This window comes from Helianthus annuus, chromosome 16 (genome assembly GCF_002127325.2).
Source record: "Helianthus annuus cultivar XRQ/B chromosome 16, HanXRQr2.0-SUNRISE, whole genome shotgun sequence".
Taxonomy (NCBI): Eukaryota; Viridiplantae; Streptophyta; class Magnoliopsida; order Asterales; family Asteraceae; genus Helianthus; species Helianthus annuus.
In genome coordinates this window covers 150,737,198-150,763,794 of record NC_035448.2, presented here as the reverse complement: position 1 = coordinate 150,763,794, position 26,597 = coordinate 150,737,198, and the positions used below count along the sequence as shown (strand labels likewise).

Genomic DNA, 26,597 nt, shown 5'->3' with positions numbered 1-26,597 from the left:
GTTGTCTGCTGTCTTTCTTCTAAACTCTTTGTAGGACCAGTGCGCGGCCGCGCAAGGTCTAAAGAGGGTTAAAAGACGAGGTTGTGGTATGGTCCCAAGTGCTTGATATGAGGTTTTTGGGACCTTACCCCTTCATTAGTGAAACGGTCAAACAAATGTGTATTGACCCGCTCGTTTGAAGTGGTCAAACGAGAGGGTTATGGGTTTGACCGTGTGTGTTTCCCGAAACACGGTCCTACAATTGGTATCAGAGCCATGGTACCCGATTTAGTAAATCTAACCGTTTACTAAGTCAGATGTGCTCTAGATCTGTGATTTTTGTGCTTTTTGTTCAAGATGTAAAGTTGGGTAAAAATGAAGAAAACCCAGATCTGAACGAATATACGGATCTGAGCTGAAACGAAACACATCAGAGGTTTGGGTTTTATGTTTTACAACAAAATCATCAAGATTTCATCACTTTAAGGCATATTTCGTCAGATCTGCAAATCTGCAGATGGTGTTCTTCATTGTGTTCTTGGCGGCTGTTAAGAAACTTTAGGGTTTCTTCATATCAGGATCGACGAAACACCTTCTGATGCTGCATGACGAAACTCCTGGAAATCCACTATGACGAAACTCCTAGCTGGAACACCTGTGGCGAAACCCCATCCCTACGAAACTACCCCCTGTGGCGAAACCCCCCTCCCCCCCCCCCCCCCCCCCCCCACGAAACTCCCAGTGAAGAAACTCCTGCAGATCCAAGCCAGCGACAAAACTTCTACCTTTCCTAGATGACGAAACTCCTACATTTGATCAGCGACGAAACTCAGCAGGTGTTAAGTGTATTTCGTCGGCTCCAACATGTTTTGTCGATCTGCTCTGCAATGGAAGTAATGAAAACGTTCAGCAGTGATTTAGGGTTTCTGCAGAAGAACATGGGTTCATCTCTCCATGAAGCTGTGGGGTTTGAACCCATTTTAGATGCTCAGAGGTCTTTTGCTTGTCTTCTCATGATGACACAATTTGTGCTGAAGGATACAAATGTGTTACCAACACCAACTGAAAACAATCAAAGTTTTCCTTTTGCTAAGCTTCACAGTAGGGACAAAACCGAACCTGAAGCGAAAGATGGCAGTGACACAAAGGACGAAGGTTATGATGAAGATGGAGGGAGACGGTGGTGGTTTTCGGTTGAATCGGAGGTGGATAAATCGGAATCAGAAAGGAGATGTTGTGATTGTTCTTCGTAGACAGAGACTTGATGGTAATGGCTGAATTCTTTTTTGGATTTTGGTCATGAATCGTAAAGAGAGACTTTGAATGTTGGTGGCTGTACAAAAGCAGATATCGACAGAGAGTGTTTGGCAGCTAGGTCTTTATTTGTTTGGGCCCATGTGCACAAGATAAAAGTGTGCATTATGTTGAAATGATTGGACCGATCAACAAGGCCCACTAACATTTGTTTAATTTTTCGTTAAAAAAAAATTGGGCCAGGAAATTACACTTTATTTCACAAGATATCAGTTTCTCTTTTTGGATTAAAAAAAATATATATATATAGGGTTGTTGAGTATTGGGCTTTATTAGATGGGTTCTAAATGTAGTGGGCTGTGATTGCATGGTGATAACTCTTATTTGGGCCAAGATTCAAAGGTAGTTACATGCACATGGGGTCGGGTGTTCGCGAAGTTGATTTGAATCGCGCTTCAAAATTTCAATGTCAAAATTCGTACGGGTTCGGGAGCGCGCGGGATCACTTTAGGATGATGAAAACAGATGTTGATTTTTTTTAAAAAAAAATGTGGGGTAGTCATGGTTACCGACGCAAACGTTAAAATTTGGTGACTTGACTACAATCGGCCAAAAACCAAGAACGGTATGGTCACTTCCGCACGTCAATGTTTATGATTGTTATCGGTTATTCGTAAATGTTCGAAAGCATTTTGTTTATTGTCATATTCTCGCATTTGAAGATGAACGTATGAACCTGGAATGTCAATACCGGTCCTAACGAGTTCACAAAGTCTTTGGAGGGATACAAGTCAGATCCTATGGGCTACTAGGCGAAATTTATTTATCAACTAGAATATGCAACGAAGAAATCTTTTTGTTTATTGTCATATTCTCGCATTTGGTAACGAATGAATGAACCTAGAATGTCAATACCGGTCCTAACGAGTTCACAAAGTCTTTGGAGGGATACAAGTCGGATCATACAGGGTACTAGGGGACGTTCTTATTCAACTAGAATATGCAAAGAAGAAAGTCGTTTTCATGATTTTTTGAACAACCGAGAACCTTCAATGAAGATTGACGACAGTTCCACTCAGTGGAGGGAATTGGTGAACATTTGAAGATAAATTCTACTCAGTGGAGAGAATTTGTTCTATGAAATTGATGACAGTTTCTTTGAAGTGGAGAGAATCTCTTAAGGTTTAGAGATCTTACCAAAGAAATGGGGGGATAAAAATTTTCATATGTTGAATTTCTTCGGTAAATTTCTAAACGCAATCATAGGTGGTAGAGTTTGTCTTATGACAGATCAGGACTTGATGCAGTTCTTAAAGAACGGAACCCTTATCAAATGCCGGTTGGAGTATTGGAAGATCAGCGGAAGATCAGTCAATTGAGCCTTGTGAGGAAATTGCACAACACCCAACACGGATATGCATACTTTAAGGGGGAAATATTATACGAGCGTCAAGATACTACTTACCTGGATCATCGGTCAAGGGGGAATTCGTTAATACAGAGAAGATGAATACTTGACCGAAGATCGATTGCAGTTGCATTTTCAGCATCCGGGAGCAACGGACAAGGGGGAATTTGTTGATGCAGATTTTGTGTCCGATGTTTGTCGAATAGATTAGATTTATTTTATGCTGAATATGTAATAGTTAGTGAAACGGTCAAACAAATGTGTATTGACCCGCTCGTTTGAAGTGGTCAAACGAGAGGGTTATGGGTTTGACCGTGTGTGTTTCCTAGACAAGTGGGTGTGGGTATAAATACCAACCCCTTGTTCATTTGCAAACAAGAGAGTTAGAGTGAGGGTGAGCTCATTGAGAGTTCACAGTGAGCTTTATTGTGTGGGGGAGAGATCACCACTTGGTCTCTCCCCGGATGTATACTCCTTTGCTATTAGTTCGGTTAGCTTGTAATCGGGCCGATTTGTAAAGTTTTAGTACCGATTAATACAAAGAAGTTGTGTTTATCCATCTCTAATCTCTCCCGTCTTGAACTAATCTCACACTAATCACGGTTTCGGTCCCGAAACACGGTCCTACAAATGAAACTATTTAAAAACTTACCTTAACGGGGTGTACCTAGTAGTTATAAGGGTAGTGACAATAGAATGACGCTTAACCCTCTAGTTAAGTACAAATGAGTGAAAATGAAATAATAGTTATATTGTGATAGTGACCCTAAATGAATGTTGGCAATATGCGTATGTACATGGCCATATGTCAATGAAAGTACTTAGAAGGACTGCTAATAGTGAAATACTGTAGTAAACTCACGATAAGTACTTATGTGACTAACATTAGAATGGAATATCAAGTATGATACCTGAGTAGAGTAGAACTAAACACCAGAATGGAATATCAAGTATGATACATGAGTAAAGTGGAACTAATCGATTCATTATGATTAGTAAAGGCATGAAGGTCTTTTGCTTAATTAAGAAGGTAAGAAGAAAACATATATTTTTGTCTGCGAACAAAGCCCTAATATACAAGCCACGAGTGAAATCGTGTTATAGTATGCACTTTGGATGAATTGAATGAATAAATAACTAGTGACGATCATTGCTAGGAATCTAGCATTCTGCATGGAATCGCAATTCAATAAATTGAAATGAATGCTCGAAGACTAGCAACGTTCTGTGCCTTAAGATATGCATTATCGATATGTGGTAGTGGTTTCACTCGACATACCCGATCTTCTGTTCTAAGTGTGTCGATTGAATGAATAAACAAACGGATGGCAGAAGTAACTTGGTTGTGATGAAATAGGTTTCGGGGACGAAACCTTCTTTAAGGAGGCTAGACTTGTAACGCCTCAAATTTAATATTTTGCTAAATATGGTGTTTATAAGTTCATTTCATGAAATAATTTATATAGATTGATTAACCTAGTTAGTATGTGTTGTTAAATGGATAGAATGAAAGAAAGTGCATGGACCATTTGTGATATTTTGAAAGTTATATAAATGGTCAAAATAGAGGTGGACTTTGGTCAAAATCAGAAATTGGGTTATAGAGGATGGAACCTGGCGATATGAAGGAACAAGAAAGAGAGAGAGAGAAAGAGAGAGATGGATCAAAATTGATTCTTGATTTCTCAGTTATTCCTCGCATGAATGAATTTTGTTGATAATCAAGTTTGTTTCTGTAGGTCCTTATACGGATCGTTGGACTATGATTATTTTTTTTGTTTCGAATGCCATAATGAGTGCGGAATTCTCGTTATGACACAAGCCGAGCAAGAGAGTAAACACAACACAAAGATTCAACGTTTAAGGATTACGTGTATGAGAATCGACAGAGTTTCGATACAAGATGATACAATACAAGCACTCCGATACTCTCTCTCTAGGCTTATTCAAGCTCATTGATACAAATAGCGAACACGACTATTTATACTAAACATCAGATGATCCTATTTATAGTAACTAGTTTGATTGATAATTTCACTATTGATTTTCTACAATATTATATCGATAGTCAAGTATGATCGATAGTTTCATGTTCATGCATCAAGATCTTGATGCAAATCATTTATCTTAAAAAAAACAAGTTTCATGTTCATGCATCAAGATCTTGATTTTCTTCAACGAAAAATTCAAAACAAGTTAAAAAAATACATTTAAACAGTGAAATGAAACTCAAACTTCAATCTCAGTTTGAAAGTTTGAATTCTTATACTATCCCCACATATCTTCACTCAATTTCTCAATGCAATTTGAATATGCAACTCCATTTCCAACATAATGTTTCACTGCATCCCTCAAATCTTCAAATTCATGACACCTTGTGAAAAATCCACTCATCAGTTTCTTCAGTTCATCATCTCCAAGATCATCAGTAAAAGGAATAATCGGGATGGCGTTTTCGGGCTGCAAAATGTAAGAATAAGGCTTATCGTCGACAATCACCACCTTGGTCAGATCCCGCCCTAAATTCCACAAATCCTTAACAAAACTCCTGCTGAATTTCTTACACGAATTCCGATACAGCCTATGTGAAATCAATCCGTCTGGATCCAATACATCAAGCACCATAGACGCATACTCCTCGCTTCCAGCGGTAAACAACACAATTTCAAAACCACTTTGGCTTAAAAACCAAAGAAACTCATCGACAAACGGACGTTTTAAAACATAACGCACATCTCCTTCGCCACCAACTATGAAATTATAGTTTCTCGGAGGAGGACCTAGTCCAGATGCACGAACGGAGTGAATTAGGGTTTCGTCGAGGTCAAGAAACACAGTTATATTACTCGGGGAAGTTAACGGAGGGAGGGGGGCGGAAGTAGTGGAGTCCTGGATAAGTGGTCCAAGGACGCTGGCCATGTAGTCGTCGCTGGCGAGTTTTTTGAGGACTTTGTAGCTGATTTTGGCGGATGATTTGTGGTTCATATTGGTGATACGAACAAGTTTTGTGAAGATTTTGATGAGGCGGGGATCGCATTGGCATTTGGTGATTGAGGATGCGGTCTTGGCGACAGGAATCTTGGTATGGCATGGGAGGTTTGCAACGTGTTCTTTTGTTATAACGTTCTGGTTTGGTTTCACCATTGGTTCCTTCTTTTTTCTTCTGGTGATTGAGAACCCACAGTCTCTCCTTGCGCAACAAGTTTCCAACTAACAGAGCTAAGCTAGAGAATAAACCAAAACTGTTCCTCTGGTTATATATATCCCTCTACAAAGCCCTAACAAACTTGGCCCATAAGAAACCTATTTGATTTAGATTAGGAGGAATAAAATTATCTCTAAACTTAGCCAATAAGAAACCTATTTGATTTGTTATACCTTACTAGGCTAAATTCTTCCCAAAATATAAAAGTTATTTCATACTAGTTTACTTAAATTTTTCAAAATGATAAAAGTTAAGTTCATCTCGATTCAAATTATTATTGTTTTGCTAATAATTTATTTTCCGTATAGTATTACACTGGTTTTAATTAAACTGAAAGATAGATAGTCATGCTTAAAAATATTTGGTTTTCTTATTTGTTTGTTTTTTTAAGGAAACGCTTGTCCCTATAATATTACACCAATAATTCTAAAATATTTTTAGCGACCTCTCTTATATAATTAAGGCATCAAGTGGGCTAGCCCCACATTGGCTTCTAATTGGTGAGACTGGTGGGGGGGCGGGGGGGGGGGGGGGGGGGGGGATGTTTAAACATGGGACTGTCAATGGCCAATAACCTCTAGTTGGGATTATTACAGGCAAATTTCTCATTTTAGTAAAGCCGATAAAATATGATAAATATAATACTATATAATAATGTGTCGATTACTTCACTTATCTTATACATATTTGAATTAATTACATGGTTAGTATTTATGATTTACCTAATTTATTATTTTCATACATATTTATCTAAATTACACCAATGGTATTAACTTCTATAAATTGTTTCATCATTACTACTCCACATGTACTAAGGCCGAGGGGAGTGGTTACCTATTCCAAATAGGTAAACTCTTAATTCACCCAATCACATAGCGCCATGTCAATTCACCTAAATAAGTTACCTAATACTAAAAAACGTTGGCGGTGGTTTAACTAATGGGGTTTAGCTAAACTATTTTTTTAAAGGAAAAAATGTGTGATTATTGAGAATGAATAGACCCCATCATACACCCATCCCCCCCCCCCCCTCCCCTCCCTCTCACCGACTCGGTGTAGGTTCACCGAACAAGCTTTGCAAAATCGGTTAATGTGTGGTTGGCGGTGGTTTACCGTCTCGGTAAAGAAGTTTACCGCCTCTTACCGAGCTCCTCTCCGCTCACCCTAACCATGTAACTAATTCTATAAACGATTTCCCACACAGGTACTAACTATGAAACAATTTATAAAAATTGGTACCAATAATGTAATTTCCAATAAATATAAATATGTATGAAATTGGTAAAATAAATAAACCATAGGTAGTACTTAATTTTACATATTTAACAAAATAATGTTTACAAGAATAATATTTAATCATGTAACGGTCGTGAGATTTTTTTAATTTCTAAACTAAAACAATGTTGACCAATAAAGATCAAACCACCAACCACTTCATAAAATAAGATACTATCATATATATTTGCACAAAATCCATTTTGCAAAATACTTAAAAAGTATTGAACAGCATTCAATCAAATTCTTCAACCAAATCACAAAAATTCAAAACAAATATAATAACTTAATAAAAAAAATAAAGTAAATTTAAACAGGGAAATTTAATTCAAACTTCAATCAGAGCTTGAAAGTTTGAACTCTTATTATTCTCAAATATCTCATCTTCAATCAATTTCTCAATACTCTTTGAATCTTCAACTCCATTTCCAACATAATATTTCACAGCATCCCTTAAATCCTCAAACTCATGACATTTTGTAAAAAATCCACTCATCAGTTTCTTCAACTCCTCATCTCCAAGATCATCAATAAAAGGACTAATCGGGATCGCATTTTCGGGTTGCAAACTGTAAGAATTCGGATTATCGTCAACAATCACCCCCTTTGTCAAATCCCGCCCTAAATTCGACAAATCCTTAACAAACCTCCCGTCGAATTCCTTACACGAATCCCGATACAGCCTATACGAAATCAACCCGTCTCGATCCAATATATCCAACACTAGAGACGCATACTCCTTGATCCCCGCGGTAAAAACCACAATTTCGAAACCACTTTCGCTTAAAAACCGAAGAAATTCATCGACAAACGGACGCTTGGTTACATAAAATGTAACCCGTTCACCATCTAGCAACGGCTTCACTACAAAATCGTAGTTTCTCGGACGAATTAGCCCGGATGCGGGAACCGAGTGGATTAGGGTTTCGTCGAGGTCTAGAAACACGGTTTTCTTATTCGAACAAATTAAGGGCGGGAGCAAGGCGTTGGTGGTGTCCTGGAAGAGGGATCGGCGGACGCCCGCAATGTGGTCGTCACGAGGGAATTTTTTTAAAATTTTATACCCTTTTTTAACAGATGATTTGCTCTTCGGGGTGGCGATACGAACGAGCTTTGAGAAGATTTTGATGAGGCGGCGGTGGCAAGTGTAGATCGATTTGTTGATGGAGGCGACTACGACGGATGCGGTTTTGGTTGCGGCGGTGACCGGGGTCTTCTTACGGCGGCGGAGAGTGTGGGTGGCTGGAGATCCTCTTGATTTTTTGGCTTTGGACACCATTTTTTGAGGGTTTGGTGTGAAGTGGCTGAAAAATAGGGGTTGGTAAAGTGTGTGTGGGGATTTTGGGGGTTTAATGGGGATTTGAAATTAGGTTTGGAGTAACGGTCGGAAATTGGATAGGTTCGGTACCGAACCAATTTAAAAGATAAAGATGAAAAGGGAGTAAATGTGATGTAGCTGAGCTGGATATTGTTTTGAATAATTTCTTTTCTCTTTGGCGGGATTTTTTTGTGTTATATAACGTCAATTTGAATTTGATTTGAATTGAATTTATTAATATCTGAATTGGCTTAAACAGTAAATTGTTTTGTTTATGTGAAACAATAATATTGTCAAATGAGGATGGTGTTCAAGAACTAGCCCTTTTTCAAGATATATAAACGAAAAGAGTCAAGGCGTCAAGCCGTATGTAATCTACTCAAGATAGGTTTGCTAAAAGTTTGAAATGAGTCGCGCTTAAATAGTTAAATGTAGGGCTGACAATTCTGACACGAACACGATAACACGACACGAACCTATACGAAGTTATCATGTTTCGTGTTTGATCTTAACAGGTTTCGTGTCTAAAACAGGTCGACACGATAAGACCTTAACAGGTTTCGTGTCTAAACAGGTTAAAACCCGTTAACCTATTAAGACCCGTTAGGTACATGTTAATAATTAAAATTTTAAAAAAATATTATATGTGGGTATTGCCATGGAGTCATCAATCGTGGGGCTTGGAATAAATTATACACAAACACACGTGGTTCTTTTTCCATAATCCACCCTACTTTTTAAATCTCTCACATAAACACCACCATTCCCAATTCGGTTCACAGCTTCCCGAATTTGGCCGGGTTCGTGTCTTAAACAGGTTGTGTTCGTGTCTTAAACAGGTCGTGTTCGTGTCTTAACAGGTCGTATTCGTGTCCTAAACAGGTTGTATGATACGTTGGTAATTTTTCGTGTCTTAACAGGTCGTTTCGTGTAACCTGTTTATTAACGGGTTCGTGTTCGTGTTTCGAAAATCTGATACGATAAGATTTCGTGTCGTGTTCGTGTTTACGTGTTTCGGGTTCGTGTTTTATCGTGTTCGTGTCTTAACAGATCGGGTTGACCTATTATGCCAGCCCTAGTTAAATGAGCTCGAATCTAAAATAAGCTGGATTAATAAACGAGGTCGAGCTCGAACCCAAGCTTCACTTACCGTACTCGCGTTGACTCACGAGCTAAAAGAGTCTCTTATTCATATAGGTTCCATTCAATATATTGAAATTATCATTTATATAGTAATAACAATTATTATTATTATTATTATTATTATTATTATTATTATTATTATTATTATTATTATTATTATAGTTTAAGAACCCGCGAGGTTCGCGGATGGACTAAAACACAAATGAATAAGTTTAATTTATTGAACTAATCGTTTGAATTAAATGACCGTTCAAGTAATAATAAATTAGTAAACTACAATGAGACAAATAATTTAATCTCTCGAGATACATGATGATGCAAATTTGTGTAATATTGTGTTTATGGAAGATAATGGATAGCGAATTATAAGTCAACGTACTGTTTATTTATGTAGAATTTTAGGTTAATATTTAAGTGTGTGTATCAGTATACATGTTTTGTATTACGTTAACAAAATTCATTTAAAAACAACAAAAAATAAACATTACATGACTTCAAACAAATGTTATGGATCATTTTAGAGAACAGTTACATGGAATGAATGATCGAACGATGAATGAGTACATGGAGATCACAAGTCACGAAATACTTCTTTGTAAACTACATTTGTCGTTTTATTAGTAGGTTTGCCGTCATTGTCCAAAATCAGAAGTTTAACTCCTTGTCTGGTTTTAACTCTCGATAAAGCAACATACAGCTGACCGTGGGTGAAAACTGGCTGTTTCAGATACAGACCAACTCTAGACAGTGATTGTCCATGGCTCTTGTTAATAGTCATTGCGAAACAAACAGCCAACGGAAATTGTCTCCTTTGAAACTCAAAAGGAATTTTTTTATCAGAAGGTATCAAACTAATCCTTGGTATATAAGTGCGAGTGCCTATGTTCCCTCCGGATATTATCTCGGCTTCTAGTTCGGAAATCACGGTTGGATTGTCAGTTAATTTCGAAACAGAGTAACCATCCGATTTGTTTTGTATGTTAAAAGAACCTATGGCTATCTTGAATGCAAACTTCCTGTTGAGTAGAGCATTGAGTTCAGGCGGAAAATTCCCTTCGTTAGCTAACTGGCGAGTCATATACAAAAAATAATAATTTTGTCAAAAATAGATGTAATGTTAACTAACTAATAATAATCCACAGCTGTAAAACAAAACAACTAATTATAACGTACATCAAGGTTCTTATCCAACAGCTGACTCGCGTTAACCTTCAACAGCTTAAGCACCTCACGCTCAAATAGGGTGAGCGTCACAATCCCTGTACAATCCTGAACCCGTATCGGAACCTTGATCCTGAAACATATTAATTATATGTTATACAACAATAATGTAACGCATAAACATGTAAAATACCAATTAATATCTAAAGTAATAGTACCTCGGAACGGAGTAAACAGTCTTACTGTTACAGCCATCGTCCTTACACTCCAGAACCACAACATCCTCAAAACCATCGGAACCATCTTGCTTTTCTTTTGAAATTGTTTTTGTGGTGACCTTTCGATTACAATTTCTGCAAGCATTGTAAAACCAAGAATCCTCGGAAGCAAAACTCTTGATAGTTCCAACAATAATTACAAACTTTTGCTGTACAGAAGATATTAGAAATGACGTTTTAATGATATGACAATTAAAGAAACATGGTAAAAGTAAGACTTTTAGTACCTCCGAATTTTGATTTAAAGCTCCAATAGTACTGAACTGAAAATCTTCAGTGATTGTTGTACAACATCATAAGAAGTGGATTTGTTTTAAGTAGAATGTAGCTTATTATGTAAACATGTTAATGATGTGAAGATAATGTGATTAAACTTACCTGCTCGTGCCATCCAAGATAGGTTTTAAACTCCCACTTCGGTAACTTTCATTGAAGTGTAACAATTCAAAAAAAAAAGATCAGTTCAAAGCGTAAAAATCGACTCGCCAATCTACTCATTTTGTTTAAACTATTAGTGGCAAGGCATAACACATAAAACAATACAAGATCAGTCCAATATAGCTTTTAACATACTCATTTTAAGCTTTTTTTAATCAAGTGTACCAATGACCTGAAAATCAATACTTAAAGCGCCTAGTTATAAATATGGGGATTTGGACCCGTTTATATGTGTTGGCAACTACCGTCCACTAAACGCATGCATGGAAAGAAAGAGATGTACCTACCTTCCTGTACTTGTATATTTTGTCTGTCTTTTTGCCTTTGCCAAGGGAGAGAATACTCAGGTGCAATATGAGTACAATAAACTTAAAGAAACTAAATAAACAACAATAATGTTAAAAGTTAACCATAATTAGCGATGAGAATGGAAAAGTTGTTAACATATAACTAAAACTATGTAAATGCAAACATACGCCCTTCATACCGAATTACACAAGATTTTCACCGTTTTCTTGGTTCCAAACTGCCCAAGTCCTCCAAGAACTCATTTCCTCTATACATGTTACTACTTGTCCTGTCCCTAAAAATATCAAATTAAATTATTAAAAAATTATTAATATTTTTTTATCCCATTTACCATACCAGTTGTCTTTATCAAATAATACTCATTTGAGTTTTGTATCTTTTCTTTAACAAATGGTCTAAACGGGTATATAAAAGTTTAAAAAATAAAAAAATATAAACTTTTTTATGTTTTACTTTAAACTTAGATACCAGATGGATGATGGATGAACTGAACTAACCAGACCTAACTCGGAACCATCAGTTTTGGACAAAAGAATTTTGGATCAACCCAGCTGAACCATCTTGACCTGCTTTTGAAACGGTTAAAACAAAAAAAAAAATAAACAATTAAAAAGAAAACCGGTCGAATATCACATATGTAATAAAAGTGTCAGCCAAAATTTGTCTTTCTAACCTGCTTTGTTTGTAATTAGTTTTATGGGGGCCGTAACCAGCAGATTGCTCATCTGCTCCAGAACCAACCAACAAAATTCTGGATTCAGACTTGTACTTAATACGCTGGCATTCTGAATGGTTATTACTATTCGTCCCAATTTCTTCACTCACACGCCCATCACCGCCAACTGCCAACCACAAGGCGATTCCAATATTAAGGTCTTGCAAAATCAATGATTAGTAGTAGTAAATGTGGAAAAAGTAGCAAATAACCATCCACGTTGTGGAGAATAATATTGTAAAAATTAGATGTTAACATTAATCTTTGTACAAAAGAAGCCTACAACATTTGAAGTACAAACTTTGGTTTTAAATTGTGTGATGCGTTCCAATGCGTTTGGTCTACTAACCAAAGTATTTCATCTACCATATGATGCTAGAAAATAATATACCCAATGAGACTACTGCTCAAGAAGGCAACCACGTACCACCGGCTTTCCTAGCATCAGATAGAACATTATAAATCTGCCAAATCCAACCCAAATTAGTTAATCCATACATGAAAATATAGAGTTGTTTGGATTATATTTTTCTTTCAAGTTCAAAATTAATCATCATTTACTTCATTACTTGCACTTATAATGGGCATCCTATCAAAACAAATAATGGGCATTCTATTTAAAAACACCAGGTCACAAAGTAATGAGAACAAACCACAACTTTGGTTCACTATTTTCATTAAAACATAAGAAAAAACCCAATTAGTTTCATCAAAAAATTTCATGTTCTAGCCAGTGACTTCCAGCCCCATTCACAAAACCTCTCGCCTGCGACCACCAACCTTAGTAATAATGTTGCAAATTCGCAGACGGACATTAATCCAAGCAGAACAATCCGACAAAAACAATTCTTATACACAAAATCTAAAACAGATGCAGAGATCTAACCCCCCCCCCAATTGAACAACTCGATTAAAAAATCCACAATGATCACAATGCCAATCGAGAAAAAAATCAAACAAAACCATTGCTTTATAACAACAAAAAACCAAAATAGAGACCTAGACACCCCGATTAAAGATCTAAACGCCCCGATTGTAATTGATAATGCAAAAAAAAATAAGCAAAAGAAAGAAAAATTGAAAAGCATACAGGATCTTCAAAACAAAATCGGAACATAAACAAATGAACGAACCTACTGTGTACATCACAAAATTTTTATAACACTAATCATACGGATTGAGGGAATTAGGGTATTAGAAACATGCAATTTGTTCAAAGAACTAAAACCAGATCTGAAAAAAAAACCGATTACGTTTCACACCATCAGAATCCGATTCATACCCTAGCACTCAAATTCTTTCTGGATCTTTGAAGTTTGAAGGTCTGAAAATCGCACATATCACAATTAGGGTTTTGTAGAAACGTAGGATTATAAGATTAAAATTTAACATACCGAAATCCAGTTCAGAGGGTAACGATTTAGGATGAATCAGAGATATATGAGAATTGCCTCGCTGAGAATTAGGGTTATGAAAAAATCATATGTGGATCAGATTAAGGATTGAAAATAACTTACTGTGTTGCCTTCAATCGATGCTTTCAATCCTTGCTTTAGACACCTAGTTTTGTGATTTGCAAAATAAGATAGGGTAAAGGTTAAGGAGAGAGATGCTATGCGAAGAAGAAACGTACGTGAGAAGCTAAATAGAGGAAAAGAGAGTTTGGCGCCCAGAGCTGAATTATCTTGATTAGGAGGGTGTCCACATCATTAAAATGGTTGACTAAGAAGATGCCATGTGGCTAAAATGTATTCTTTTAGTATAGTAGATAGATCTTAAACACAAAAGTTGGTGCACAGACCAAATTACTATTCTGCCCTCACCCAACCAAATGGAAGAAAAAGATGTTGATTGACAGGAGCTATAGAGAGAGGACAAAATGGTTTTTGATAGAGAGGTAGACAGATGTGATGTGATCTTCATGTCTAATTCCAGTAAAGCCATCTCTCTACAATATTAATTCTAATCAATTTTTTATGGATGATGTAAATTTTTTTAATTACATATTTACAACTAAATTGTTTGATGCCTAATTTCTTATATGTGAAAAATAAAACAAAAATTTTAAAAGCCAGTCGAAGGCCATAACATATATCGTTTTTCATTATACGTGTTTCATATGTTTTTATACATTTTCAACAAAAAAAAAATATTTTTTTTCTTTTGAATTTCTCATCATTATAAAATACCTATTATGATATGTTTAAGTTATACAACCAAATTACTAAGAACATTTAAGGCTGACCAGATCACTATAGCTAGCGTCAAATTATAGTGATTTGTTTTTTTTTTATATTTTAATTTTTTGTATTGACACTTACATCTTTTCAGTTTTTTAAAAACTTGGTAAAAGTAGTTTGATCATCTCGAGTTTTACGTGCTTATTTTCATGTTCCTTGGTTAAATATAATACATACTTATACGTGACTTTTTATCTACGTTTACGGTTGGTCTACGTTTTGACATAAATTTTGTTACAGATTAAAAATCATACGTTTTCATTAAGCGGTATAAATTCAAGTTACTTTGCGTTTCGACGCCGCAACAACGCATGGTATCATTCCTTAACTTTAAAAAAACACTATTTCATTACGTGCTTATTTTAGCACGTTTCGGCATAATCCACAATGGTTTACGTTTCAACATAATTTTTCTCGGTAATAAGTTAAGTAAAATATAATATGTTTTCGTGCTTATTTTTATGTGCGTTTTCAGTTAGTATACATTTTTGACGTAGATTATGTTTAAAAACGAGTCGCGTCAAAAATTTAATGGTACTAGTTTGGACGCCGCCGCGCGGCGGGTGAAAAAAGTTAAGATAAAATAACTAAAATAATATATATTATATGTTGTATATAAAAAATATAATATGTATTAATCATAGAATAATAAACGAGTCGACCTTAAGCTTGATAAACTACTTACGAGTCGAGCTTGTGCTTTAGAAATAGAGCTCAAAAAAATCCTCTCATAAGTTAAACAAACCAAACCTGAACCTAAATGTATGCGGACTTGACTCGGCTCGTTTACACCTCACATTTCCCTTCCCTAATGGCGCCACATTAGCGACGTAGGTAGGTGAGTCATCTGTTTCAAGTACTTTCAACAAACGCCTTACATACACCAACTATAATTATACAAATAATATACTATTTTAATCTTTCTATTTGCATAGATGCTACAAGATAATGGTAACCATCAATACTTACCTTAAAACCAATATTTTAATTTTAGCTCTTAATACTTCAGACCTCTTACTGCTTCAACAATTAATGGTTTCGGTTGTTTGTTTCACGAGCATATGTTTGAACGGTTTAGACATTTGCCTCTAAATGGTTAAGTAATATACCAAGTCTGAATAGTTAAGACCTCTAATCTAAATTTGTCAGACATTTGCTTCTGAACGGTTAAGCATTATACTGGCTCTTAATAGTTAAGACCTCTTACTGTTTAAGCACTTAATGGTTCAGACCCCTTATTGGTTCAACACTTAACCATTCAGAAATTGCCAAACAACCCCTAACATGTAGATAAACATAACTATTAGATAAAAATGAAACACTAGATTAAAGATGTATCATCTAATAGAAGAAGGAAAACATAACTTTCATGAGCCTTATGGTATGACAATCTTTGTGCAATCGCCATGTTTCGTATGAAGACATAATATGTTCTAGTCGAGTCAACATATCCAGGAGATGTGTTGGTATATACACGGTTTTAGATAAGATGGATAACAAGTTTTTAGTTAGGACGAGAACAAGTAGATCATATAACTCGAGGTGTAGCTTGGTAAGCTAAACATAGAGTAAGTGCCTAGATATGGTGTTGCATCTCTAACAAAGTTGAGATTGTATATCATATGAGTCATTGAATATCAGGAAAACTCGAAAGTTAGTCCATAATGAGAAGCCCATTGCTGAAAAAAGGGGCCCAAAGTATGGCCCACTGTTATTATAGCCAGGCTGTAAGGCCACACAAGTCTTGCATCATGAGAACTAATGAACTATATACGTGGAATTGCAAATGTTGGACCAGCCACCACCTATCTAATAGACTTGACCAACCTTAGTGCAATAAACTGAAAACGACGGCTGAATTAGAATGAATATATTGGTAAGTGTCGTAGGAAGTTGTTGCATAATCAAAATTTTCAGTAAGGCTACACTAAAAATTTTGTTATCGTTGAGACATTTTTGTATCCACTTGGTGGTGATTTCATTGATAGAAAATGATGCATCGTTGAATGTATTGTTGATGTTTTTGCTGCATCGTGAATGTATTGGGAGACAGGGCTGACCCTGAGAATTCATGTACACTGTTCGAGCTCGAAAAAACGTGCCCTTAAACCTTAATGAAATTGGGTACTGGGCTAATTAAATGTTTAAACCTAATGGCAATGGGCTAGTAACTAATCTAAATCATAAAAATAGTTTTGTAAGTGGGCCAATGTTGGTGTTTGTATGAGTGTACCCTATTACTTTATTTATTTTTACATTTACATATCGGATTTTTTTTTAAAATAACGTGCCTTCGAAGTATCGGGCTCTGGCCGGTGGTCCTCCCCGCCCACCCTAAGGGCCGGCCATGTTGGGAGAAAATTATGTACCGAAGTGTAACGTCTTGAGATTGAAACAGGTGAGATGTATTGTTAGTGTTAAGCCAATATTTGAATCTCTCTATTTGTAGATATATTACAAGATAATAGTAACTTTTTTAACTATACAAGATAATAGCACCTATCACTAGTTACCTCGAGTATTTGAAGTACTAAATAACATCTAAATAAACACAACTATTAGATTAAATCATAACAACACAAATAATACTAATACAAACGGATAAAGAAGTATAGGCTAATACACATAATAAGCACTAGGATTCGTTCGTTTATTATGGCACTCTTACTTGTTGGGTGATTGAGAGTTGAGATGTTGATCTTGAAACGAGAAATATATGATTAATTGTAAGGCTATGTTAGTGGTTTAACTAAAAAGTGTAAAAGTTCTTGTCATGTCATTGTCATATAGGCGACGGTACTTTAACCAAACTACACTTTGTATAATTGTTTAACTAAAAAAGGAGTGTGATTTGTCCATTGGCTCAAATAACTTAATTGCACCACCTCTCACGCGCCCGTTAACGGCTTAACGCCACCACCCCTTTGATGCCCTTCACTATGCTGAATTGGTTTCACGCGCGCCATTTGCTGAGGTGTAGGGGTGCTAACCCACTACACATTCTGGGATGAGTTGCAAAGGTGCATATCAACGTACGACTTTTATATACATTTTACTTGATTGCATAGATAGAGGAAAGTATAAATTATATAATGATACAAAGTAGGGCAAGCTCCTGATTTATTTGGTTATTTTCAAGATAAATTGTACAACTCCCATTAAAATCATGCGAATTTGATATATTTGTAATTGTTGATACATGTTAGCTTGCATAGATCCATTGTATTTGCGAAGAGAAAGGGAGGGATTACCTGCTTTTATCTCCTTAAATCAAACTCGAGAACATAGGTGGTTCTCTTTTCCCCATCTTCCACATTCGCAAACTTAGAGCCACGTCGTCATCAGGGGCGGACCTACCCTATAGCATGGGTGGGCGGCCGCACCCCTTGAAAAAAAAAATTTAGTGGTATTTTCTGTGAAAAATCTCGATCACACCCCTTGAAAATTTTTGTCCGCACCCCTTAGAAAAAAATGTTAGGAATTTATATAAAAAAATTGTGAACACGGATTAAAACCCGACCCAAATATGTAAACAAGTTAGCCCACTAACCTCTTCAATAAAACTTGAATTCATTCCATCAAACCCAACAAGTTAATAAAATTCAAGCCCAAACCCAAGTACATCTTTAATTAAAGAAAATCAGTCCAGTTTACAAAAAAAAAAACCCAATCGAACTGCCAGTGTTGTGTGACTTCCGCCCTCCCTCTGCCTCACCTCACTGCCAGCGACCTGCGACACCCCCACCCCCTGACGGCGACTGCAAAATTCCATCCACGAACATGTACATGTTTTGTTTTTTTTTTTTTTTTTGATGTTTATGTGATTTTGTTCAAGACTCATGAGATAATAAGATGCGTTAAAAAAGCTTAACCTTTTATGTGTTTTGAGGTAATTTGGGGTTGTTCTAGTCTTTATAGGATGGGTTTATTGTCTCTTAAACTCTTATTGACTATATGATTATAGTATAGGGTTTGAAAAGTTGAAATTCAAAACCTTTATATGTTTTGAGATAGTTTTTATGTTTTTTATTTATTTATTTATTTTGATGATTTTAGTTGATATCATAGGAGAAAAGGGGTAATAAAATTCTTATATAGGTTTGAAATTTCGTGTGTTTTGACGTTGTTTATGGTTGTTTAAATGATTTTTAGGGTGATTATGTTGTTTAGATGATTTTTAGGGTGATTACACACGATTTCTAGGGCTTGAATAGGTGAAAATTAAAATTGAAATATTATGTTATGGAACGATTTGCTGCGAGTGGCTAGTGTCAAAAAAACCTAGCGAAGATAACATTGTAAGATGAGAAAAGATCACGAAAGGGCTCATTTTCTTGATGTTTATATCACTAAAGGAAAGTTCTCATATCAAACAAAAGGGTGTAAAGTTCATACACGACTAAAGTCTTATCATGTGCATTTAAGTTCACATTAATGAAATAAAAAGAAAAAATAGAAAAAAACACTAAAAGATAACCAAAAGAAAATCAAACAAAAAAATTGTATGGTAACAATGTTGTTCGTATGAAACTCGTGGTCAGAGATGAGCAAATGGTTCTGGGTACCGGTACCAAATTTGCCGAACCTAAAGATCTTAAGTACCAATTCGGTACCGACTTTTGGCGTTCCTGGTACCGGTTCACTACCGTTTTTTACGTTCATATACCTGTACCGTAACCGGTGTTTTCGGTATCAGTACCGATTCTGTATGGGTTGGCACCGAGCTCATCCCTACCCCTGAAACTAAAAAAAAAAAAGTTGAAAAAAAATCAACAAAAAAAAAATTATACGATACCGTTGTTGCTCGTACGGTACCCGTGACCAGGGATGAGCAAATGGTGACGGGTAGCAGCACTGAATTTTCCGAACGAAAAGATTTCCAATATCAATTCGGCACCAACTTTTGTTGTTTTCTGTACCAGTGTCGGTTTTTATCTTCATGTACCGATACCGAACAAGACCGTACCGGTATTTTCGATACCAGTACTGGCTCGATACCGGTTGACACTAAGCTTGTCCCAACATGTGATATTAAAAAAATGATTAAAGTTAAAAAGTAAACAAAATAAATATTATTATAATATTAAAATAATAAAAGTATTAAAAAACTATATATTATTATAATAATATTAAAATTACTATTAATTAGCTTATTATTTTAATATATGTATAATAAAAATCTGATATGCGGTTAAAAGCTGCATAGAGCCCGTGTAACTAGATGCACAAATATTTCTCCAACGTAAGTATAAAACTACAAGAGCAGGCGGAGTGGTCTGTGATACCACCCTATCACGCGTTAAACAACAACGAAACACCGCTGCCGCCCGTTATATCATGCGTTATATTATTAACTCGTTGAAAAGATAACGCGTGAAAATCAAAAAAGGAAATTTAGAATTGGACCGTTGGCTGACAAACAACATTATTCCATATATAAAGAAGCAACTTTTTAGTGCATCATGAGTTGTACATTGTGCTTTAGTCATTTTTCAAAAAACAAAACTAGATTTTTTAGTTTTAACCCAAAGGTTTTTACCTTTTGCAATTTTAACCCTACATATTTGTTTTTTTTAACTTTAACCCAAAAGTTTTCATTATTTGCAATTTAACTTCACAACTTTTGCCACTTATACTTTTCAACTTTCGCAAATTTTCGTTTTACGTATAGTTCTAAATTTTTCGAGTTAATACGACGCAACGTGCATGTGTGGTTCAACGTTTTTACCTCTATTTTCCCATGTTTGACAGGTTCGTCGCAACACGCATACCCTACATCGAGTCAGTGTTGGTGGTCGATGACGGTTGTGTGACATTAGTACTATTTGACACCGTTTTACGCCCCGCCGTAACGCGGGGTGTGCTTTGGAGGGTTTTCAAAAAAAAATGGTTATGCATATGGTTGTCGTAACGTTGGCTTTGGGGGTTTTCCAAAAAAATGATTTTTTTTACTTTTCACCCAAAAGTATTTCATAAATTACTTTTAACCCAAAACTATTTGCTTTTTTTACTTTTAACCCAAAACTTTTTATCTTTTGCAATCTATCTTCACAACTTTTTTTACTTTCAACTTTGGTCCTTTATAGTTTTCATTTTTCGCAAATTTTTCGCTTTATGCTTCGTTCTAAATCTTGTGACTTAAGACATCGCAACGTGCGTCTTTGGTTTTACGTTTTTACGTTTCGTTCTAAATTTTGCGAGTTAACACGATGCAACGTGCGTGTGTGGGTGAACGTTTTTACATCGTCTATTTTTTCCCGTTTCACAGGTTTAACATAACGTGCGGATCTTAGATCGACTTAGTTATAACTAAAGAATCCCCGCCGCATTGCGGCGGGTCGCAATTCTAGTTACTTAATGATTTTTAATTGGACCTTTCATTTAAAGTGAACTGAAACACTTTCTAATTTTAAAATAAAAAATTAAAAAAATTTGGGAGTGATGGAATTGTATTACTAGTGACCACCCCCACTACATTTCTATCACTAGTGATAGAATATTGGGTGATGACATGGCATGAGTTGATTGGTGCTCGATAGTGATAGAATTGTATCACTAGTCACCACCCCCTCCCCCTAAGACCGACCACAAGCGTCAATGTCTCTTTATAAGGTATACTTACCAGAAGAAAGCTTGCCGTTAACCCTGTAAGAATATAGAAAAGTAAATGAAAGACGAATGTCAATGAGATAGCGGTGAAATGGTTAAGGAAAGATTTGGTATTACTTTTAACCCAGGTTCAACTCCCCCTCTCCCCATTATTTTCTGCAGCATCCAGGTGAAGGGTGAATATCGGTGGCGTCGGTTCGTCTTTGATGGGAGGCGGGTGGAGGTTGGATTTCCGCGCATCTGGGAGAGGCAAGGGGCTGGCAGCGGTCGAATAGTCGATCTTAACTACAACGTTCGGTGTCACGATAGTTGTCACGTCGTGTCTTGCCGTCAAAAAAAAAAAAAAAAAGAAAAACGAATATTTTAACAAGAAGGGGGTTCACGTGGATTATTTTGTAAGAAAAGTAAGACCTAACCAGGCCCCATCGTGCCCACGTGATTACACCATCAATCACAAGTTCACCACACATGCAGCATGCCTCCATAATCCATGTCCCCACTTGTCCTCACCGCTCCTAATATTATGTTTGCCATTTCCACATTATTTTGTTTATTATTTTCCTTTATTTTTTTCTTTATTCTTTAGAATCATTTAAAATATAATAATTTCATAACTTATACATACTTCTCCCTTTCTGAATATTAATTAAATAAAATAATATGTAATAATAATCATCATAATAATAAAGAAAATCAATTCATACTAATTCTGTATCTAAATCTACAACTGTTTTACAACCACAATACCTTTGAATTCACTAATTCTTCAGCACAAACCAAATCAATCAATGCTTACCGCTCTATTATCTGCAAAATGGAAAACAACCAATATTATATCCACCACCCGCAAATTCATCGTAACCAATCCGGCCCGACCCGTATCAAAATTGACCCGTTAGCAAGTCGGGTTAATAAGTAAGTTTACCTAGTACCGGGATTCCCAAGGGTAAGCTCGAGATCATCAGAAACACATTCCTCATGGATCCTCTCTCCTTCCCAAGGTTTCACTAGACCCTTCATGTTACTCCCAAAAGCAAACTCAGACGAAATCACATCCGACATCGGGACATCAGCTGTTTGGTCAACGCCACCATTGACTGCAGGAGAGCACGTCCCACTTTGACCCGGGGTCCACATCTGACCCGCAAACGCCTCCTTGAACCCAAACTGATGGTTTGATGCAACGAGGCTGAATGTGGGTGACGATGGCCCTTCTTGCGGGGTTTGAACACCCGAGAGCCATCCTGAGTCAGGTGGTGTTCGGATACCCGGGATATGATAGTTCGGGCCGGGCCATAGAGAAGATCTGGGTTGATCATCAATGTCGTTAATTCTCGGAGTCTGACACGTCGGTGAACTTATGGGAGGGGTAACAGGTGCGCTTACTGAACCGCTGGCAATATAGAGATGATGTGGGAATTTGGAAGACGATGAACCCGACGAGAGGTTTTTTAGCCATGGGATAAGAGAATTCGGGTCGGGATTTTTATTAGAAGCGTAAACGGTTGAGCCTGGGCTCGGAATGGATGATGAAGTTGGGCTGAAATTGTATGAAGAAGCATTCGGGCTCGGTTGGTATGACGAAGAACACGGGCTTGGTGATGCGGATCCACCCATATTTTCTATACGTTCAACCGGTTTACAACCCTACAAAAATAAAAAATACAGAAATATCATTAATTAACAAAGGCTGATTCTAAACACACCCCCTCCCCTCCTGATTAAACCCCCTTGTGAGAGGAAAACTGTCGGTCCCACGCGGGCCCCACCCATATTTTCTACTTTATACTGTAATCAAAACTTAAATGGTGGTTTATTGAATACAAGATAACAAGTATAATCATGAAAGTGGAGAATCAAAACTAGTGTCTTTTGCATGGCATTTCTTTAGAAAAGATGTAGGTCCAACTTTATTTCCAAAAGTCAACCCAACAAAAGCTCAAATCACCATATCTAAACATGATTCTCCACCGAAAATTCAGGAGAATCCAATAACAAAACTCTAAAAATAACCCTAAATCAAGAATTCCTGAATTTTCAAACTATAAAATTTGAAGAACAAAAACTTATTTATCACTACAATCAATAAGCTTCTCTGACATTGACAACGCATTGTCCTATCTCTCTCACAAATACCGTACAAAAGAAGGTATATAACATAAATATATATAATCAATGTTCTTCCATTTTTAATGAATGGTAAAACTCACAGAAGAAAATCTAGAACTGTACTGTATTTCAATCTCTGTAAATATGTGGCATTATTGTCTAATTAGAGGAGACTCGTTAAACTAAAATAATAAATTAAAAATGTTGTGTTCCGTGCGCATTCACATGGAAACAGATTCAGACGATGCTTGTTGGTGCTAACATGCGCCAAGTGCTCAGGAAGCACGTTAGCTTGTCGGTGATAACGACAACTCTCCAGATCCGTTCACAAAATAGCATTCATATTGATCAGATTGTTTCTCTTTCATCCTTGCTAACATAAGCCTAGAGACGGTAATGGAAAACTGAACGAATTTCATTTCAATTGCATCAAGTTGACCTATAATGTTATAAATTTTACTTTACTAATCGTTTAATCCCTAATTTATCAATAATAAACGAAAGCTATATAGTTCGATTATAAACTCAAACTACAATACACTGTTTTACTAACGTGCGCACCACCACAACAATCACATGAAATCTATCATCTATAAAAGCTGTAAACATATCAGTAATCACAGAACTACTTTGATAACGTGCGCACCACAAAAATCACATTAAAATTCAACAGAATCATCTGCAGAAGCTGTATAACAATCATAGAAGTAACATCCTAACGTGCACACCACCAAAATGACAGAGAATAACTCATCGACGATCTAAAATCATCCGTAAAAGCTGTATAACAAACACAAAACCGTTATGCTAACGTGCGCACCACCAAAACCACAATCCGAAAACCTAAAATACAAAAACAAAACAAAAACAACAACAAATCAATAATAAATTCAAGCTTACCTTACGATAAGTAGTTCCGTCTTCTTCAACGATCCATCCAGCTTCATTACAGAGCGCTTTCAACACCTCGTTGTTATCACAGTGCTTTGGAAGCTTGTAGTTACCGTAAACCCTAAGTCCGGCGAATATCTTAGCAGCGATTGCTCTACGACGTCGTTCTCTCCGTTTATTATTCTCTCTCTCCTTCCACGTCGGCAGTCTCGTTCCTGACGTCATCTATATGTTATAAACACCTCACGGCGATGTACGGATGAATGATGACGGTTGCCGGAAAACAGATGCCGGCCGTTGACGGAGATGGTGAAGTTTGGTCAAAGTTGAAAGGTTGTAATGAGGTGAAGGTTTTTATAGTTTGTATGATAAAAGTGTTGGTAATTGGGCATGAAAGAATGAGGAATTACGGAAAAGCCATTGAATGGTTCAAAGGAATACTGGGAATTGGGTCCGTGCACGTGGAACGTGTTTAGTCTTTTCAAACAAACAAGTCTTTCGTGGGGGTACATATAGTGGGTGAAACGATGTCGTTTTGTTGGTTTCGTGTTTATTGGGTTGGTAGTGTATTTGTAGTTTAACTTTTGAGAAAAATGCAATTTGCGTCCATGTGATATGTCCCAAATATCAATCTGAGCCCGTAAATTTATTTTTTTGTTTTTTGAGTCCCTGACTTTATGAATTTATAACACTTTGAGTCTCTCCGTCAGTTTGACTGTTTGAGGCAGGGGTAAGACCGTCTTTTTTGGCATATATTAATAACACTTTGCGTCCCTATGGTATGAGTGAAATATCAACCTGAGCCCCTAAATTCATTTTTTGTTTTTTTCTTAAGAAATCTAATAATTCAAATTAACTCTTTTATTTTTAAATAAAATAAATGCAATCTAATAATGAACTCTTTTTCAATAAATGCAATCTAATAATTAAATGTATACTATATATAACAAATTATTAAAGCCTAAATTGTATATTAAATGTAAACTTTTAATACATACAATACAGAGACAAAACGTCATACCAACTTCGTAGACTTGACGGAACTTACAGACTCGATAACAAAAGACTGTAACATACAATACAGAGACAAAACGTCATACCACCACAAGCAATTGTGGATCTTTACTGACGGATGCACTTCCGAATGTAGCAGATATGAATGAATACAACCCCAGTGTAGGTAATTACATATCTGCCACTGGGGTTATATTCATTCATATGCATGAATATAACCCAAGTGGTAGATATGTAATTAGCGAGCTCTGGAATTTCAAGGAAAATCAAAGAGCTATACTGGGGTTATATTCATTCATATCAATCACTTCCTTATGTGCACCGCACCATCTTCTAGGAGGTTGTCAAGTGTTCTCGCCTTCGTAGTTGATGTTTTGCGTATCTTTACATCCGCAGCCATTTTGTACAACAAAACACATTCAAATGAGGAACACATTCGAATTAAACCAAAAATCAATATGAGGAACACATCAATCCGAAACTGGTCCGATCAGTTCTTAATATGAGGAACCCAAATCATCGAATCAAACCAAAAATAAATATGATGAACACACAAGAATCAAAACCAAAACACATTGAAAACCTCTGTTTTGATGCATTTTGAACAATATACTCAGTTGATACCCTAAACCCTAAACCCACAAGAATCAAAACCAAAACACATTGAAAACCTCTGTTTTGATGCATTTTGAACAATATACTCAGTTGATACCCTAAACCCACAAGAATCAAAACTAACACACATTGAAAACCTCTGTTTTGATGCATTTTGAACAATATACTCAGTTGATACCCTAAACCCACAAGAATCAAAACCAAAATCATCGAATCAAACCAAAACTGATCCGATCAGTTCTTAATATGAGGAACCCAAATCATCGAATCAAACCAAAAATCAATATGATGAACCCACAAGAATCAAAACCAAAAGACATTCAAAACCTCTGTTTTGATACCCTAAACCTTAAACCCACAAGAATCAAAACCAAAACACATTCAAAACCTCTGTTTTGATACCTTAAACCCACAAGAATCAAAACCAAAACACATTCAAAACCTCTGTTTTTTGTCACACCCCCAAAATCCACCATGCGGAGCACCACCGCTTGGAGGCGTGACATGACCAGGATCAAGCCACCAATCATACTGAACAACGTATTTAAGTAAATAAAGCCAACCACAATACGATTGGTGACCAAAAGCTAGTTAACCAAGTTTTAAATTAAACAGCGGAAGCATAAACGTAAAGTC

General features: G+C 36.3%; 4 protein-coding genes and 1 long non-coding RNA gene across 6 annotated transcripts; all 5 read right to left on the bottom strand.

Moving 5' to 3' along the window:
* Positions 1 to 4,673: 4,673 nt before the first annotated feature.
* LOC110917336 (carboxy-terminal domain RNA polymerase II polypeptide A small phosphatase 2) lies at positions 4,674 to 5,838 on the bottom strand. Its single transcript, XM_022161911.2, has one exon. The coding sequence runs from the start codon at positions 5,783 to 5,785 to the stop codon at positions 4,910 to 4,912; it is 876 nt and encodes a 291-aa protein (XP_022017603.1). The 5' UTR covers positions 5,786 to 5,838; the 3' UTR covers positions 4,674 to 4,909.
* Positions 5,839 to 7,387: 1,549 nt separating this feature from the next.
* LOC110916904 (carboxy-terminal domain RNA polymerase II polypeptide A small phosphatase 2) lies at positions 7,388 to 8,459 on the bottom strand. Its single transcript, XM_022161551.2, has one exon. It carries the CDS (start codon positions 8,398 to 8,400, stop codon positions 7,450 to 7,452), a length of 951 nt encoding a protein of 316 aa, XP_022017243.1. The 5' UTR covers positions 8,401 to 8,459; the 3' UTR covers positions 7,388 to 7,449.
* Positions 8,460 to 10,074: 1,615 nt separating this feature from the next.
* On the bottom strand, positions 10,075 to 11,412 carry LOC110919880. The gene is made up of 5 exons (XM_035985536.1): positions 11,400 to 11,412; positions 11,249 to 11,292; positions 10,962 to 11,170; positions 10,756 to 10,876; positions 10,075 to 10,648 (listed from the first exon to the last, which is right to left on the bottom strand). The coding sequence occupies exons 1-5, from the start codon at positions 11,410 to 11,412 to the stop codon at positions 10,154 to 10,156; spliced, it is 882 nt and encodes a 293-aa protein (XP_035841429.1). The 3' UTR covers positions 10,075 to 10,153.
* A 444-nt stretch (positions 11,413 to 11,856) lies between these two features.
* LOC118488143 lies at positions 11,857 to 13,208 on the bottom strand. The gene is made up of 4 exons (XR_004883979.1): positions 12,875 to 13,208; positions 12,442 to 12,610; positions 12,266 to 12,334; positions 11,857 to 12,042 (listed from the first exon to the last, which is right to left on the bottom strand). It is a non-coding gene; the product is annotated as an uncharacterized LOC118488143 (long non-coding RNA).
* Positions 13,209 to 21,974: 8,766 nt separating this feature from the next.
* On the bottom strand, positions 21,975 to 24,792 carry LOC110915569 (BES1/BZR1 homolog protein 3). 2 transcript variants are annotated; one of them, XM_022160294.2, is made up of 3 exons: positions 24,342 to 24,791; positions 22,258 to 22,979; positions 21,975 to 22,139 (listed from the first exon to the last, which is right to left on the bottom strand). In XM_022160294.2, exons 1-3 carry the CDS (start codon positions 24,555 to 24,557, stop codon positions 22,136 to 22,138), a joined length of 942 nt encoding a protein of 313 aa, XP_022015986.1. In that variant the 5' UTR covers positions 24,558 to 24,791; the 3' UTR covers positions 21,975 to 22,135. The 2 variants fall into 2 exon arrangements, with proteins under 2 accessions (XP_022015986.1, XP_022015987.1); XM_022160295.2 differs by lacking the exon at positions 21,975 to 22,139 and having other exon boundaries at positions 22,254 to 22,979; positions 24,342 to 24,792.
* Positions 24,793 to 26,597: the final 1,805 nt, after the last annotated feature.